The following is an 18,755-nucleotide window of genomic DNA, read 5'->3' on the forward strand; positions in this document are numbered from 1 at the left end:
CATTTATCGTTATTTGCGAATATTTAATTTCATAGCAGCTGTAAGTATTCAATGAATAGATTAACTGATTGACAGAATATTCAATTTGGTTGCTTGTTAGTTGGGTTGCATAGTGGCGTGGTGGTTAGCGATTCGACGTGCAGCTAGAAGGTCCCTGGTTCACATCCCGGCTTTCCCGGGATCTTTCTGCATGGAGTTTGCATGTTCTCCCTGTGCATGTGTGGGTTCTCTCCGGGTCCTCCGGCTTCCTCCCACAGTCCAAAAATATGCTGAGGTTAATTGATAATTGTAAATTGTCCGTAGGTGTGAATGCGAGAGTGACTGTTTGTCTCTGTATGTAGCCCTGCGACAGACTGGTGACCTGTCTAGGTGTCCCTGCCTTCACCTGAGTCAGCTGGGATAGACTCCAGCCCCCTGTGACCCTAATGAGGACTAAGTGGTGTATAGATGATGGATGGATGATTGTTGAGTCAATTTTCAATTAAAAAAATGTGTCATATGAAAGCTCCAAGGTGCTCAAATATGAGAATTTGATGCTGTTTCATGACTCTACACTGATTTTGTGTAAGTTTTTAAGCAGATATTCATGTAAGTTGTGAAGTTGAGGTAGACTCAAGCTTACAGTGCTGACATATACAAGGTCGTATGTATAAAACTTTAAGATTAGACAAGACAAGCCTTTGTTAATAATCCCACAGTGGGGCAGACAACCTTTGCAAAGCATAAAAATATCTCATAATAAACCACACTGGAGAACAAAAAATACACAACATCAATAAACTATTAAATATTAGGCTGCTCCTCTCTTAAACCAGTCGATAGCAGCAGCATGAACTGAACGAGTTCACTTTATCTGCAGCTTTAATACACAAAATGAATCCTAAAACAACATTAAAATAAAATAATACTTGCATCATGTTAAATCATTTGAACCTGGTTGTTTTATTCTGAATTAATAACAGACTAAACAGACCAGGAGGCTGAAGTACGAAGTGAGATCTGTGTGGTAGCGGGCATGTCGAGCTTAAAGTCAGAGTTTTCAGTCACTTTATGACTGTTGGATCGGCTTCGTTTTTGTTAAGAAGCTTGCTTTCTGTTAATATGTTTTTGCTTTAGTTGTAAATAAATCATCTTTTTGCTCCATAATCAGTTCCCTGTCTCTTTAACCCAGTTTTATTCACATTATTTGTTACTCACCACATCCTCTGACTCACGGGGACATAACAACACTAAATAACAGGTTTCTCCTGATGATAGGCAGGCACCTTGCATGGCATGAATATAGGTGAAGACCGTTTACGGTATGGGGAAATCAGCAGAAAACTAAAAAACATGCAGGAAATATTCCTAATACTATGAATATTGCAAATATTTCTTTGAATGTGGAAAAAAATGACATCGCACATCTACATGTAGAAAAGCACTGATGTTGCACAGATTCTTGCATATGTAGAAAATAATGATATCATGCAGTCTTTTAAATGTACAAAATGCACAAAATAGACATGATGCTCAGGTTTGGATGCATTTTGATGTTAGGAGTCCAGCATAATTAATGTAATATGTGTATGTATCTATATGTAAATTCATCATGCCTAGTACATTGTCTTTATTGTATCTTTATCATATCTATGTTTTTATCCTTGTTGTACATTTGTATTTCTTGTCTTGCTTCTTCCATGCCTCATATGTATCCAGCTGCTGTAACATGTAAATTTCCCCGATGACGGATTGGTAAATATATCTCATCTTGTAATGCATTTGAATGAGGTTTCCACAAGCTTCAAATGCACGATTTTGAATTCAAATACAGCTTTTAGTAGGAGTTTCACTACTTGTAATGCTAATTATGATCTCCGGCAGATTAACTGCTCGTTTATGCATTAGAGGTGATTCCTAGAAGATTCAGCTGACCAGCAGAAATTCACTTTTTAAAAAATAGGCTTTTTCTGTGCACGTGATTATGTCTCATTAATGCACTGTTTGCTGTGCAGGTCAGGTGATGGGGGCGGCCCATTGTTTTATGAGGACTCACCACAACCTGCAGTCTGAAGCAGAAGGAGGGCCAGCAGGGGCTGCAGTCCACACACAGGCAGTCTACCCTGCATCCTGCTGCACCTGGAGACAGAGATGGAGGGAGAGGGAGGAAAAGTGAGCACACAAAGCACACTCAAATCAACACATTGCCCTTGTGAAGTTCTCCTAACACACACTGCATGCTTGGATGAGTCACTGGCAGCAATTCCTTTTCATGGGATGTTTTTTTTTACCCCCTCTTGCTCAGTGAGGGCCTTAGGATAGAAGTGTGGTAGTCCATTCTTCACTTTAATTTGCCGTTTCGTAATGTGGGTGGGATGAAGTCTTCTGAAGCCCTTTCAGACTGTGACTGTGATTAGGGGCTTTTAAGGGTGATACAATAAATACACTTGACTTGATGTGACCATTGTGTTTAATCTTTCTCAAGTACAATACAGAAATGTGGGATTATCTTTACACTTCACAGGCAACTATTATTCCTAATTAAATGTAAAAGGCTTTCTTGAGACATTCAGTCATTAAACCCATAGACATCTACTGTGGTCGATGGCAACTTTCCTGTGATGTTTCACAGACAGACTCTTGCTTCATATCAATGCTCTTCCAAACCCAGAGGCTTACATAGGCCCTAACATTAAACACTGAACCACCAATGTGAGAGTTCTCCAGCTGATAAAACAGTTTAAACGCTCTCAACAAAAGTACCATCACTGCAAAAGTTGAATGTAAGATAAAAGAGCAGCAGCCGTCAATATACGAGCCAAAAGTTTCAGGTAGAGATACTGAATCTACAGTGTACCTTGTAAATAAAGGCTTGTTTGTCGATATGCGGTGTGGGATAAACCGAGGATACCAACTCGGCTGTGTGCAGAAAAACAAACTTTTTGGAGCAAAAACATTGCACAGCAGGGCGAGAGACTGATGCATTTCAACAATAGAAGCAGCCAGATAAGAGTGAGAGCCAAATCTAACACGATGGACTTCTTGGTTCCCTTGTTGCACGCTGCATGCTGAAAACTCCGCTGAGCAGAAAAATATCAAAGCAGCGTTGATGCTGTCACATTAAACATAAAAAAAAAATATCTGTTTGAGAGTTAGGTTGACAAGAGCTGTCTGTGGTATGTCTACATAAGTTTAGCTGGACAAAGTTATTTTTTATTTTATCGAGAAGTAACTGGGGAATTTTGTCCAAGTCTTGCACAGACACTGGCTTAGTTTTCTCTTTGATTCTTCGGGGGACATGATTTGCATACAAAACGCTCTCTGAAGTGACTATCTCAGTGTGCATCATGGCACTGACATCTTTGTTTTTTAACCAAAATGTCTTCACAATTTTTCAGTATTATGTGAGAGCTTACAGCAGCCGTGAGCAAACAGGAGGTGGAAAAACAGGCAAACAAGACTCAAGTAATTTCCCTGCACTTGCCTGGATGACTATACTGGCAAATCTGAGCTTTTATTTATGTATATGTGACCATCACCTAATATGTGTGCGTCAGAAAAGCCAGGGGTTAGAGAGCAAATGAGGTAAATCAGCCCCCTGCCGTGGGGCTCGGAACGTAAATAATAAATATGGCATCTCTGGAGACGTGGCGGGCCGAGCAGAGGCACCGAGGGCACGAGCAGAGCAGGTAGGGAGGGAGGAGGATTTAGTGGCTGGTAGTGGAGATGCTGGACACAGATAGCCGGTGTCAGTTACAGCGGCGCTGGTCTCTCTGACTCAATCTCAAAGGGACAGCCAAGGACAAAAACACTGACCTCATACCAAATACCTCGGCTGTGCAGCAGCTGCCTCAAGGGGCTCGGTGGAGATTCACAGGGTTTGTGACAGATAAAATGCTCACACGCAACAACCAAACCCATTTTAATGTTCATATGGGCATTTTTTGTCTTTTAAGGCAAAGATGACAAGACAAAGATTATCTATGTTAATGCTGAATGGTAAAATGTTGCCACTGATGCAACAATTGATACCACAGTACGTCTGCAGAGGAAAATATGCAACATGGGACACCTTTACGATACTGAATAAGCACTCAAATTGTCTTTTTGAGGTATTTATCTTATTTCAAAACAAAATTTTGCAGCTGAAACATTTGTTACATGCTGCTTGAAAGCAAAAGATAAAACGGAATAAAAGCAGCTATCTGACTATTAAACTGGAGCTCTCTGATGGTAATTATTAAAGAAGCTGCTGCACTAATTAGTCGGGAGACACCGAACATAAAATGATATCAAAAGAGAAATTAAATTAATCAGATCTTTTTTTAGAAAAAAAGAGGACATAAACGGCATTTCAGGTACTTGATATTAACTTTCATTAGAATATACTAAAAAGACTGTGAGAGTCCAAATTGCAAGGGCAGCTGAGGACAACCTTGATACATATTAAGTCCTAATTACAACTTTCTAGTCTGTAATTCTATACATGTCTCATAGACAAGCATCTAATAGCACATCCGAAAAACTGGAAGGTACGTGGATGTGTGCGGCAAGCCTCCTGCATGCCATCTGTAGACAAAATCTTTGCTACTTGGATCCTACTGGACCCTCCCAGATGCAGAAAGGAGAATTCTTGCTTAAGTCTAATTGGATTACTGCTTTGGCTAAGTGGTATAATATCAGACATCCAGTAGAAATCTAGTGCTGTCACAATACCAGAAATTTGGTAGTCGGTACCAAAAACAATAACAAATTCTATGATTCAGTTTTGACACCACAACAAAAAAATAAACTAAAGAAATGGATGTAGTCCAACATCAACTCGGGATGGTTGGAATGGAGTTTTCAAGCAATAAAATTAGAGTTATTGAAAACAACTGGGGACAAAAGCATGGGTATTGTGTCTATTGAAGAAGTCCACACGTATAATTAAATATCCATGAAAACACAGTTTATAGTCTGCACATCTCGGCTCTGTGTCCTCCTACTCTTCTTTTCTGTTGTGTTGCAAGGTTATCTCCTGTATCTCCACAAAAGAACTCACTTACAAGAATTCTAGGACAAACGAGTGAGTGCATGCCTGTTTTCATTACAACTGTGATGTAACTGTCCTTTAAAACCATCAGCTCACTTGCATCATGCCTGACATTATGCTTCCAGAGACTCAGTTCAGCTGCAGACACAATAATAACACGTTCACTGAGAATTTGGAGGATGCAGGATGAATCTGTACTGCAGGTATGAGTGGGATTTAAAGTCATACATATAGCTCAGCAACTCTGCATGCCGGGGTTGTCACATTTTGATTTTTTCCACTGAAGCAGCATGCATGGGGCATTAGTAAGAGCATTACTTAGTATCTCGATCAAGATCAAGTAGATTGGTGTCTCTGTTTTTGACTTTAAAAAAAACTGCAAAAGCAAAAGACAGATGTTCACCCGACAGCAGCAACAAACTGGAGAAGAACTGAGTGATCCTGATGACAAGTTCATGGATCAAATAATAATTCAGTGGAATCTTTACTGCAGGAACACATTTTCTTCACCATCATATTACCTGAAAACTAAAAGACTCTCCTCAGTGAAGCGGCTGCTGTTGACTCCTTTCGTTTTTTTCTGTGCATTACTTAAGATATACACTTGGACTTTTAGTTGGGATTTTTTACCTGGACCTCCAGTCGTCTTTTGTTTGCTCCCCTGACTGCTTTTACTAAATCTGCTGACTTCTGATGACAGCTTTTGATACTTTCACCTGCCTGTCTGTGGTGCCTCACCTGAATGACACTGAGTACGATTCAGCAAACAGCGCTGTCCACATTAAAGATATTTTTCTCGACTAATATTTTCCGCCTTAAAAAAAATCTGTACACGACTACCAATTTACAATATATCTCCGTACACACGAATGCACAAACGACTACAAACCCTCTAATAAGCACGCTGTCCAAGTCTACATCAGAGATACATCAAATACAAGCAAGAACTGTTATTTCTAAACGGTTTCTGGCTGGCTTTGAACCATGGATTCTGTTGACCAAGTATTATAGAGCACTGCAGAAGCTGGAAGTGAATTAGTGCAGCAATGCGAAAATAAGGCGTAAACTTCTGACTGCTAGTGTTAACCAAAAAAGAACATCCCACAGTGTTATTTCAGGCAAACACAACAATGAACATGTGCAAGTTGAGCCATTACTGCATGTCCACACAGACACACCAACTGGAAGTTTAAAAACTCTGCACTCTAAAAGGCTGAAATATTGTTTGTGTGTGGATGAGAAACCCAAACATAGAGTAAAATGTTCATCGAGCAAAATATCCCAATTAGTGTGGATAAGGCCTTCAACCTTTTAGCACCATTTTATGAATTGTGTCAGCATGAGTAGTCCTGTTGTGTGTAATATCAGCCTGAAAGATCCAGCCAGATCTCAACATGTCAGATCAGCGCCCTGTTCTCTACCAGCCTGTCACAGATACGATAAACGTGACAAGCAGACGGGCAGCTCGATGGTTACAGGCAGGCTAAAAGACAGACAAAACTGTGAAAGAAAAATACAGAGGCAAGCTGTTGCATTTTTTTTTCTTTCCAGTTCCAGTCAAAGACCCTTATGAGGCCAAACAATTCTGCTTTTAATGGAGGCTGAATCGTCCAACCCATCTGTCGTTCCATCTTAATCTCACCTTCTACCTTATTCTGTCTGTCTATATTTGGATAAAATTAGCTGCCAATCTAATGTCTGCCACCATCTGTAGCCATGACTCTAAGAAGTCCCTTTCGTGTGTTTTTTCTTGCACGCTTGTTCCCTCTTCATTTCTTTTCTTTTCTCAAATTGTCCTGACGTTCTTCCCTCACCATGGTGCATTATTAAGAGGCCTCATTAATCACTCAGGCTGCCTGTCTGTCACTCCATCAACACACACTGCTGTTGTTCCCGCTGCACACATGCACACACATTCATGCACACAATCGTGCCGGTTTCACAGGGGGGGAGTTAGTCCCATCAGTGTCTATGTATAAGTCCTTTAGAGTGAAAAATGAGGCTACCCTTCGAGTGACAAAGGGCTGTTTTCCTTCCAGGAGGATATTACCAAGGTTTTAGCAAGCAACCTGTCACACTGTGTCATACATAAATGGCTTTAGCGACTCACATTTTCTGCACAAACAGGGACGGTTCTGTGTTTGCACCTGCCGTATAGCATGCATCATCCTTGGGAGGTTTTCTTTTGTTGCTCGCCAACTACAGTATAAAACCACCTAAATGAATACAATGGCTGCGTGGGCAGCTATATTTCATCTTATAAAACCTGTATGATGTGGGAACAGTGGGACACCAAAGTAGGGAGAAGAAAAGAAGAAGAAAGGAATGTTACGTGAGCTGCAAGAGAACAGGTGACAATTCAGTTGACTCAATAATAGCTATTGGATTATGGTGGAGGGAAGAAAGGGGGGCAGAGTAGATGGATTGAAGGACAGTAAAGATGGAGCTGAGTGAAGGAAAAAAGAAAGGAAACAGGTCAGTGGGAAAAGCAAGAGGAGGTAATAGGTTCTAAAAACATTGTGAGAAAGTTCTGTTATATTCTATGTTTTCAGTTTCCGAGAATATTCTAATTTAAGGCAGGATAAAGTTCTTTAAATTGTAAAACACTCTAAAAATGTTCTGTAATCATTTGCCAAATGTTGCTTTGAGAGTTTCTTGTCTTTGTTATCATGTAAAGTAATCAGAATGCTCTGCAGAAGAACATTCTATAATGTGTTACCTCAAAACATCCTCACAATATCAAAGGCAAGATGTTCCACCTTGGTGAATATGTCACATGACGGGAACATTTCAAAAAAACACATTTTGTCTTCTAAGGACTCACTAAAATGATGAAGCATTTTTTGAGTGTTGGTTTGAAAACATTCTTCTTTTGTTATCAGAACACTCCCAGGAAGTTCTGATTATTTACCAAATGCTGCATTGAGAACATACTTCCTTTATGTCATGTTTTATTGGAATATTTTATAGAAGAGCATTCCAAAATGTGTTACCTCAACAGCATTCCCAAAACATCCTCATCCTAAAAGCAGGTTCTGTCTCCTAAAGCCTTGACAACATCTTGGAGCCATTTTACGAATGTTGGTTTGAAAACGTTCTTCTATTGTTATCATGTAACATAATCTGACAACATCATCTAAATGTTAAAATGTTCTGTCTTAGTTTGCCTTTTAGCTCACACGCAGATTATTTGACATGAGAAATATGCATAAAACATTCTTTGAACATAAGATTACATTTTTTTCTTTAAAACATGATTATAACTTGTAGGTGATCTTAGTAAATGTGGTAACATTCCCTGCATGCTGGGTTCTAAAAACATTTTGAGACAGTTCTGCAAAGTTCTAGAAATGTTATCAGCAGGACGTTTGTTTATTGTTTCCAGAATGTTCTTCTGAAAAGGCAGGATGAAGTTCTCTGTAGATATTCTAAAAATGTTCTTAAATCATTTGCCAAATGTTGCATTTAGAACACCGTTCCTTTGTAATCATGCATCATTGCAGGAATGATTTACAGAAGAACGTTCCCCAATGTGTTGCCTCAACGACATCCCCAAAACATCCTCAGAATATTGCAGGCAAAATATTCCACCTTCTAAAAACATTCTAAGACAGTTCTGCAACGTTCTACTAATGTCGTCAGCAGGAAGTTTTCTTTTAGTTGCCAGAAGGTTCATTTTAAACAAAGAGGTTAATGAAGTTCTGCAAAGATGTTCAATTAATGCTTCTTGGAGCATTTGGCAAATGTTGCATTGAGAACATCTCTCCATTGTTGGATTGAGGGAATGCTTTATGGAAGGATGTTCTACCATACCAATGTGCTACCTCAACAACATCCCCAAAATAGCAATTTTTGAATGTTGATTTAAGAACCTCCTTCTATTGTTATCATGCAACATACTTAAAACACATGCTCTTGTTTCACTTTGAATCAATTATGACATGATAAATATCATTTAAACATTAAACTGCTGTCTTTAAAACGTCTTTAGAACTTGTAGACAGAATCAGCCAATGTTGTGGGAACGTTCCCTGCTTGTTGGGAAGCCATAGAGGAAGTGTGAAGAGATATAGAGAAATGAAAAAGAGCATGAGCGACAAGCCAAAACTTATTTCAGCTCCACTCAAATGCCAAGACTGAGTGGATGAGGGGGGGGGGACTTGAATCTTAAGCAGCCATAAATTTCCCCTGATGCTTTGCCGTATGTATACACTTGGAAGGGGAATGGGAGCTGGTGGACCAGTGTGAGGGAATTATGGCAGGGCTCCCCAAAAAAGAAGAAGCTGCCATCAGATTCACAGCTCACCGTATGGGCCCAGACGCAAAGCCAGACAGTTTGAATCCATCACACAGACACACACCGACCAAAAAAAGAAAAAAAAAGTATAGTGTTTAGTAGTATTTTATCACTATTGTGCTATCAGTTCCTGATTGTTAGTTTTTTCTTTGTTATACCAAGAGTGAAGTGCTTTGTTTTATGTAAAGCACTCTGTAATTGTTATTTTGAAACTTGCTACGCGGATGCAGATTATTATTATTAATAAGTTCTGTTGTACTTGATTGAGGAACTCCTTGTGCTCACATTAAAAAAGGTGCAGTTAATCAGGAGTCAGGCCAAGAGGGATGGAGGGATGAAAGGAAGGAAAGTAAAAGGAAAAAAGCAAAAGGAAGAGACTGTGCTTGTTCCAGCATTATTACTATGGAGCTGAAAAGTGCTGTCAATTACAGTGCAGTGTTTCACGGCACAACCTGCACATAGTCCAACACACGCACACGCACGCACACAAACACCTAGACACACACACACACCTACACACACACACATGCACGCACGCACGCACACAAACACCTAGACACACACACACACACACACACACACACACACCTACACACACACACATGCACGCACGCACGCACGCACACAAACACCTAGACACACACACACACACACACACCTACACCTACACACACACACACACACACACACACACACTGCATTATGTTCTTTTATTAAGTGCTTTTGTTGGACTGAGTGTTTGCATTTAGATGCTTTCTGCAATAATTCTTCAGTGTTCAATAAACACCAAAGCACATGAAGCAGAGGGGAGCTATAAGAAAGAGAAGGAAGGTGTCTAACATTTGCTGACCAGGCTCCACCATACAAAGCAGGTGTGACACTGCTGAGCACCCTGATGGTGCCGAGTGGGAATAAGCTTCAGGGCTGCCCAGAACTATATAGAAAGCTATTACTTACAGCTGAAAGCCACCCAGGTCTTCCTTATTCAATGGACGTACCCACACATCAGGCAACAGGCAACACAGCCGGGGCATCTGGTAAAGAATAAAAAGCTAGCAGCGGAATATCTTCCATTACTTAAACATATTACCTCGGTCTCTGTGGCCGCAAAAGCCGAGCTCATCCTACATGTGAATAAAAAAAAAAAGAAAGAAAAAAAGGCCAAGAGCGAGCGATAGAAAGGGAAGGAAACCAAAAGATAGAGAAATGAAAGAAGATACTGTACTGAGAAATGGAAAGAGGGAAGTTAAAGGAATAGAGCGAGGGAGGAGGAGAGTGTGAGAGTCGCCTGAAAAATGAGGTGACAGAAAGCTTTTTACGTGCAGTAAGGGTGGCCAGGCAATTTTCAAATGTCTGAGACTTCTCATTTGCTGGGCTGCAAAGCCACTTTATATGGTGGCAAATGTTAAACTTGTTCTGGGCACATCAAGGTCCCCTTGGCCGCCTGCTTGTCTTCGCCCGGAATATAAATGTGGCTTTAGGGCGGAGGGTACGGAGTAGAAACGCTTTCAACACCTTGTACACAAGAGTTGAAAAAGACAGGGTGGAAAATACCTTTGGGGCACATGTGGACAAAAGACTTTCTTAGTGCATGCATATGTTTATGTAGATGTGGAATTAAGATGAAATAAAAGAAGAAGCTGGAGGCTGTGAATGTCTGACACTTCCATTTAAAACTGACAATCTACTTTCAAAGAAACAACAAATTTTTATGACTGAAAGTGTTGTTCTGTTAAACCCAGGAAGCTTGGCAGTTTCAACACCTTGTACAGAAGAGTTAAAACAGGCAAAGTGGCAAATGCCTTTGGGGCACATGTGGACAAAAGACTTAATCTATGCATATGTTTATGCAGATGTGGAAGCAAGATAAAATGAATGAAAGAAAAGCTAGAGGCAGTGAATGTCAGACGTTTACATTTAAAACTGACAATCCACTCAATATTGAAACAACTAGTCTTTAAGATCAGAAGTAAGAGAGTAAGAGATTGTATCTAAATGCTGTTAAATTAACTCAGCCATGGATATTAAAGTCGTGTGCCCTAAGTTATACTGGTTGGGTCATTTCTTAATCAACAACTTCTGCACATAGCAAACACATGGGACCTACAATGGAGCATGGAGATATTACATAATCTTTTTTTTTACTTGACGCTTCATGGTCCTTTGTTTTCATCTTAGATAGTCAGAGTCACCACATGTTAACTGTGGGTATAAACCTGCCATTGGACATTCATTTCAGGTGGTTTTGTCCTTTCCTTTTGCTATCTGTATGCTACAATTTTCTTCATAATGGGAAACAAGAACAATAACCTTCCAGCTAGCAACCTACCATACTGAAAAAGGCATCCCTACTAGCTTTTATCAATGGAATACCCTCGTCTAAATGTTCCCTTCCCAACTATTTTGAGTAAACACTGAAGCCACATCTTTTGCTTAGCCCTGCCTGACTGTGACTGATTTAAAGAAATACAAATAAACTGGAGATTTTTTTCCCCCCCTATGGCAGAATGATAGTGAGGTGCAGTCAAACCATTCTGGAAAGCAGACTGTGTTTTATTGGACCTTTAGTGGAGCTACATTCCGTCTTCCAGAGTTGCTTCAAATGGCCACATCCTTCCGACACAGCCCCCCACCTATCTCCACAAATGCAGGCTCAAACATATTTCCTATACAGCTGTACGTGGTTGTGGTGAAAGGATGTTATCAGTTTATTACAACAGGTCTGGGAGCAGGACATATTTCACTGGGAAAGCTGCCAGGTTGTTTCTTCTCCATGCCTCTCTCGCTCTCTTATTCTCTCCTCTACGTTGTTTCTTCCTTCTGTCGCCCCTCTTCATTCAATACGTCTCTGTATTTCCGCTCTCTCTCACTTTGTCTCTCTTTCGGCTCTGTTTTTGTCTGGTTGCAGGATCCGGGGATGGATTGGATTCACTAAATCCTGGCTGTTGACTGCAGGGTTGTAAAAGACTGCTCAGTACATCAAAGTCAGCGGTGCAAGGGCTGTAAATCTTGCTGGGGCAAAACCTGCGCTATCAACCCAGCACCAGATCACCCTTTGGAGTAAATACAGTGACGGTCTATAGATCAGTGTGCTCATATCGCATGTGTAGCATCACGGTTGACTCGAGCTTTGTCTTTTCAGCCACAGCAGTGAAAGAATGGTGGAATACAGCAAAGCACAGGGTGATAGGTCGACGATTCACTGTCTTTTAGTGGTTGTGTATCATGGTGTTTGGGTCAGATTGTGTTTTTATGTGGCAGAAATCCTTATAATTAAACAAAACTAACAAAACAAGGTATTAAAGCAAATAAAAGGGTATAATGGAACAAATAATCCTTTCACGTGTGATTATATCATTTTTTTGCCATCCCTGAAGTCAGGATTAGGGATAGATCGACTATCGTGGCCGATATTTGGCATTTTTCTGATTATCGGTCTTGGTATATTCATTGACTGATTATAGATAAATGTGCTACTTCAGGTCTGATGCAGGTCCTTTACTCTTTATGGTCTCAGAAATGTCTCTTAAGCAGAGACTGCCAAAACTGTACAAGATACACAAGCTGTTGCCACAAACCAGGAAATTAGCTTCTCTCACAGTGGCTAAGGCTATGCTAACGGCTAGCAGCTACAGTAAAGGCAGCAATGAATTACCCTGAAACAGAGTCTGGAAAACAATAATTAATGTTGCTTTAAGATCTGGACCTTAGGATATGGACTCCTATTTCTATTTTACATATTCAGTTACAGTCGCTCTTATTAATAAAGAAGCCTAGTTACGAATGACCGGTTCCCTGCTATCTCATGCTTATAAAACATTAGATTTAATGTATATCTGTTCCAAATATTGATTATCGGTCTTTCTTGACTGCCAGTAATCGGCATCGACCCTTAAAAAAAACTTTATTGGTCGATCCCTAGTCATGATCCTCATTTTAGCTATGTTTTCTCAACATATTTAGTATTCTTTTTTAAAACTTTGTATCTATTATGAACCCACAAACTCAGAGAAGTAATTTTCTGCTGTGTATCATGCATGAGCTACAAACAGCGAACGCTCTTTCCTCTTTGAGCGATCCATGTTCCCTCCTCTTTCTTCATCCCTCCGCCTCCCCCGTCGTGCCATTCAGCCACACTGAGAGACCAGACTAATTAACCAGAGGGATGAGAGCTGCCTGCCATTTAGGGAACTCTAATCTTTGCTTGTATTTTCCCAGGGAAGTTGAGAAGCTGTCTGAGAGACAAGACGGGGAGGGAGGGTTTAAAAAATCTGATAGGTGGATAAGAACGAGGAAAATTAGAGAGATATGCATTCAGACATACTCGCATATGTATGTGTGTGTCTAATCTGATCCTACCCTGTCCAATAGCTCTGCTTTTCAAGTTCCAAATTCCATCCAGTCTGCTTTTATATTGCTCATTAAATCATTTCACAATCAAACTACACACTGGGAAGCATATGCGATGGTGGCCTTAACAAACAGAAACGCACGCGCGCGCACACACACACACACACACACACACACACACACACACACACACACACACACACACACACACACACACACACACACACACACACACACACACACACACACACACACACACACACGCACAATGAGATGCACACAAAAGCCCGGTGGCAGGGGTAATCTGCCGCTTTGATGGGCAGTTAAATCAGTCTGCATCTCATCACAATCGCAGCATCAGTGACTGCCAGACATCCATCTGAGGCACCTACTAGGACATGCACACACACACACACACACACACACACACACACAGCCACACACAACACGCCATCAAGTCGCCAGGATGCAGACAGACAGATGGTGTGTTTGCATCATGTTCACAGGGGTGGGATGTGTGTGTGTGTGTGTGTGTGTGTGTGTGTGTGTGTGTTTGCGAAGCCTCATCCACCACTTCAGCCACCTGAGAGAGAGTTTCTGAGCCAGTGAGGACTCGGAAAGACTGGACTGTGACCTTCAGTGTTGTAGCTACTGGCTGCCTGACAGCTAACGGCTAAAACGTGGATGTGTTTTATGAAGAACTGGACACAGGATGGCAAAGATGGCACCTCTGTCTTTCCACTAAAAGCTGCTCAAACTTGAGCTACCTGTTTGGTACAATTCTGCAATTTTTGGGACCATTTAGATTGTGTCCATTAGCATTTTTTTTCCATTCTAAAGGAGAGCATTATTGGGTCATAAATAAAAAATTTGGACTTGACGGCAAAGCTGACAAGTCAGGGTTTTGTAAAAAGTTTTGCAGTTTATCCTGAGGGGAACAATAAGTGTCCCTTTATTCAAACTATATCATTAAAACATGATGGAATAAGGAGATTCTGGAAATAAGCAGGATACGTCATCTGAGACCATGAATAGAAATAAAAAAACTAGTGGACTGACTAACTGAAAGCAATGAAACACAGCATTCAAAGCAAAATAAAGATAGTGAACTGCAAAGGGATGAAATAAAAGAGTGAGAAATTGAGTTTAAGTATACTCCCACCATTTCTGAAAGTTTAATGAGGACTGACTGTGACTGCAGAATGGAAACAGTCATTTTTTATAACAGCATAGCAGTTATTCTCCCAATTTAAACTTTTCCTTGTGCACCATAAAATATAGTTTTATAAAACTACAAAAAAATTCTTCGTAAAGTCAATTATCTAGAATGATAAAAATCTGAAGTAGTAAAGTAAAAGTAGATCATAATTCTACAGCTCTGCTTTAAAAAAAAAAAAAAACTCCAGTGCCAAATTAATTTAGACTTTGCCCTAGAATAAAGAAGCTAATTGTGATGAAAATGTGCAGTGAGACGTGACTGAGGGACTTGAGCGGTGGAAAGTTAGAGACAAGGAAATCTCAGTTTATAAATGGAGTGAGAATGGAAGCAACAAGGTTTAACAGGCACAGAGTTTGACAAGCTAAAAAAAACGAGAAGAATGTGTGAGATAAGTGATTAGACGTTATACACTCGGACTAAAATGCACAAGATTGCAGATAGAAGGGAACAGTACAGGAAGAAACTAGACAAAAAAGAGGCTTTACATGTAGATGAGAGGCAGAGACGAGATGAGAAGCATCAAAGTACACCAAATATAATGAGCCGAAATTGGAATTGAAGCGGGGCCATGCAGAAATCCTGATATTGACAGGGAATACGGAGAAGGGTGAGACGAGAAACAGCATGAAGCAGAAAGACACAACGCTGCGATAACTGTGTGTGGCGGAAAAAGAATCGAAGTGTGAGAATGAAAGGGGAAGAAATCAAACGCCCAAAGCACTAAGAAAAGAACTGCCAGCGGGGGGAAAGAGGGGAGTGTGAACAGAAAGTAAGTGTGCTAAAGGTGGCTTCAATCTGCACTGTACTGTACTTATTAAATAATCACATGGAGGGGCCAATGAGTCATGAAGGTGCACAGATGTTTCCAGTCTCCCTTTTAGGAAAACAGCGAGAGTGCTGTTACAGTGTAAATAAGGAGGGTGATGAGGGAGTGAGATGGCGGTGGGATGCAGAGAAGAAGCTGCAGGGAGAGTTCGGACACCTCGGTGAAAAAGACGATAATGGTGCAGCTTGGCTATTTCCAGGTTTATTGTTGAGCTCCACGGTGCAGCCACAGTCCGAGCACGATCCCTCGCTCTGAAATGGAGACAGACCAGGATCCCTCAGGTCTATCGATTCCCAGGCACACTCATTTGGGAGAATCAGAATTGATTGAGACGTGCCAAAGGCCACGGTTTATTTACTTATTTATCTGGTGCCTGCTCTGGCCCTAGTCCTGCCTTGTCTTGTCTGAGAACACGCTGCTGCCTGCTGGGGAAAGCAGCAACGTCCAGGTGCGACAACTGATCCCATGCGTGTGGATGTGACAGAGTGAAAATGCAGCGGGGCGTGCTCCATAAATCAAGACAACGCAGCCAACACACATTGACATTTCACAGAGAGACGTAGTTTCATTTGAGGTGCACTTGATCGGTAGTTTTAGGCTATTTTTGCAATGTCATAATGAGTCAGTCAGCCCGCTACCAGAGGGATCAATTTTAAACAAGCTACGCGCTTTCCTCCCTGCTGGAAAGTTTACGGGCTTTAAATTACACCCTGTCATGATTTTGGTTCTTAATCAACAAAGGAGATGTCCACAGGCTTCCTCTTCATTTGACACTGAGTTGGATACTTATTCTTTAAATAAATAGTTTGACATTTTGCCTACAAGCACCTCTAAAGCTCTCTAATTATCAGATTTTTTAGCTCCTTAACCCTCAATACCCAGAGCAGTTTCCAGGCGTTCCTTTACTCCTTAGTTTTACTAACTGTGGAATCATTTTTCACTTAAGAATAAAATCCTGCACCTCTATGGAAACGGCACAACTGTGGCTAGAAGTACAGAGAACTCAGCAACGGCGTCTGTGCACTACACCAGTTCTGATGCCATGAATCATAAAAAGAAAACTTGAAAGTTGGATTTCCTTGATTGAAAAAAAACTGCAATCAGCATGTAAATTTTCCCATGGGGCCTTCAAGTATTATCAATACTAGAAATAAATTGTGTCTCTACATACTATATTTATTTTACTACTCATGTTTGTTTCTGTACTTGTCTCCAATCTGCCCTGTGAATACATAGCCTGTAGTTCAGCCAAATAGTCCCTAAATTTTTAATCACTTCTTGGTTGAGTTGAGGGGCAAAGAATTAATTTTTTTTTTTACATTATCCCGCTAATGCACACAGTTCATTTTATGCTAAGTTTAAAATTAGATAAAAATGACTTTGACAAACTATCCAAATTTTGAGCTTAGTTATGATAATTTGACTAACTCATATGTTCAAAGAGTGTTGGAAAGTTGAAAATCCAGTGATTCTTTCTGTTTTTCACAGGTTCAAGTTCTAGTTAAAGGTGTCATTTGGCCATTTTTAAAAGATAACGACCTTTTAAACCCGCCAACACGTTCTGGGTTTCAAAGGGTTAATACAAACTGTACAAAAACACTAATATAAAAATGACATTTCTATGCAGGGTTTATGTAATGAACTAGTGTCTTGGCAGGAAATTGTTAAGTAATAGCAGTTTTTTGGGTAACCTATTCTTTAGTCTATGTGTGGATTAAAAAAAGGAGATAGAATGTGTTAAATAATGAACTTTAGAGATGCTTGCAGGTGGATTTTGTTACTGTTAGCCACACAGGTTAGTCATCCGATTTCCAGTCATTATGCTAAGCTAAGCCAACTGGCCAGAAAGGCAAATAGTTTGAAGCACCTTGTATTGAGGATTTCTCTCACTGAAATTCCTCTTGTCTCACTACCAGACAGTGTTTCCCCTCAGCTTGCTATCTCCCTCTCAACCATCCAGTCCTCCCCTCCTGTCGTCACCACCCCAATCTCCCTGATAATTGATTTTCAACAGACAGTTCAAACGGCGGCATAAACCAATTAGCAGCAAAACTCGGCATCAGTCTCAGGCAATGGGATCGTCTCTTTAACCAGGCAGGTCTGGGAAAAATGCATGATAGCAGTTTTACGCAGTTTGAAGCTTTTTTTGTGTACTTGCAGGTGCACATGGCAATTAAGTGATGAGCTGCTGGATGTCTTTATGTTCAAATGAGTTCACTGGTACAGGTGGTTTGTGGTCCTGAATGCATGTGCAAGTTGATCTGCAGCCATTTCATTTATGTTTGCTTTCTGATCTGGAGAGTAAGAACAGTACGCAGCTGAGCATTGATACCCACCCCCTCCACCGTCCCTGGAGGCAGGAACAAAGAAGCCAGACTACATCAGCCGGGCCTTTGATCAGCGCCGCTCTATCGTGTTCCTATCAGTAATTAACAGACCTTGAATTCCGGATGCTTCCTTGACAACCTGCGCACATGAAAAGTCTTAATGCTCTCCAATCTATCAGATGGCCTTTGGATTTCATGTACACAACAGGCGGTTGCTTGCACTGCGTCCTTGTGACATTCCTTGTAGAAATGTTTTCTGGTCCACTAAAGAATCTGTATTTCTTTAACATCATCATCTACATTGATTTTGTATTAAACAAATGAGAAGTTTTAAAGAGTACGAGTCGGTGCTGCAGCACTAAATACTTCTCTCTCTTCCAATCTCCCGAGTGGCCTTATCACCTGAGTTAATGCAATGAAACTGATTAGTACCTGCAGCCTAACACTTGACCAGAGAAAATTAGAGCTCGCCATGAAGTGCTTATTCATGTCCGCTGAATCCACCTTCAGATAAAAGAAAAAAGAAAAGAAAAAAATGAAGGTGCTCCAGCCTGAATCTAAAGTAATAAAGTGATTTAGATTCTACTGCTTCTTTATTGGAGGCAAATTAACCTGCTTTACAGTGGAGAACAACGTTAGCAGCCTGTAAATTTGATCACATTTATTATATTTCGACAAGAAGGAGAAGAAGAAGGGGAGAAAGTTTTACTCTGTGAGCTGAG

The 18,755-nt window shown here is 40.6% G+C and overlaps 1 protein-coding gene across 2 annotated transcripts in view; it reads right to left on the reverse strand.

Moving 5' to 3' along the window:
- The window catches only part of ncanb (neurocan b), a 211,675-nt gene that overhangs the window by 131,940 nt on the left and 60,980 nt on the right, over positions 1–18,755 (reverse strand). For both annotated transcript variants that reach the window (XM_035949577.2, XM_023273505.3), the window contains exon 2: positions 2,036–2,118. In XM_035949577.2, the coding sequence (XP_035805470.2) occupies positions 2,036–2,108 (73 nt within the window). In that variant the 5' untranslated portion in view covers positions 2,109–2,118. The remainder of the gene's footprint in view (positions 1–2,035; positions 2,119–18,755) is intronic.

Source organism: Amphiprion ocellaris, chromosome 2, assembly GCF_022539595.1.
Source record: "Amphiprion ocellaris isolate individual 3 ecotype Okinawa chromosome 2, ASM2253959v1, whole genome shotgun sequence".
Lineage (NCBI taxonomy): Eukaryota > Metazoa > Chordata > Actinopteri > Pomacentridae > Amphiprion > Amphiprion ocellaris.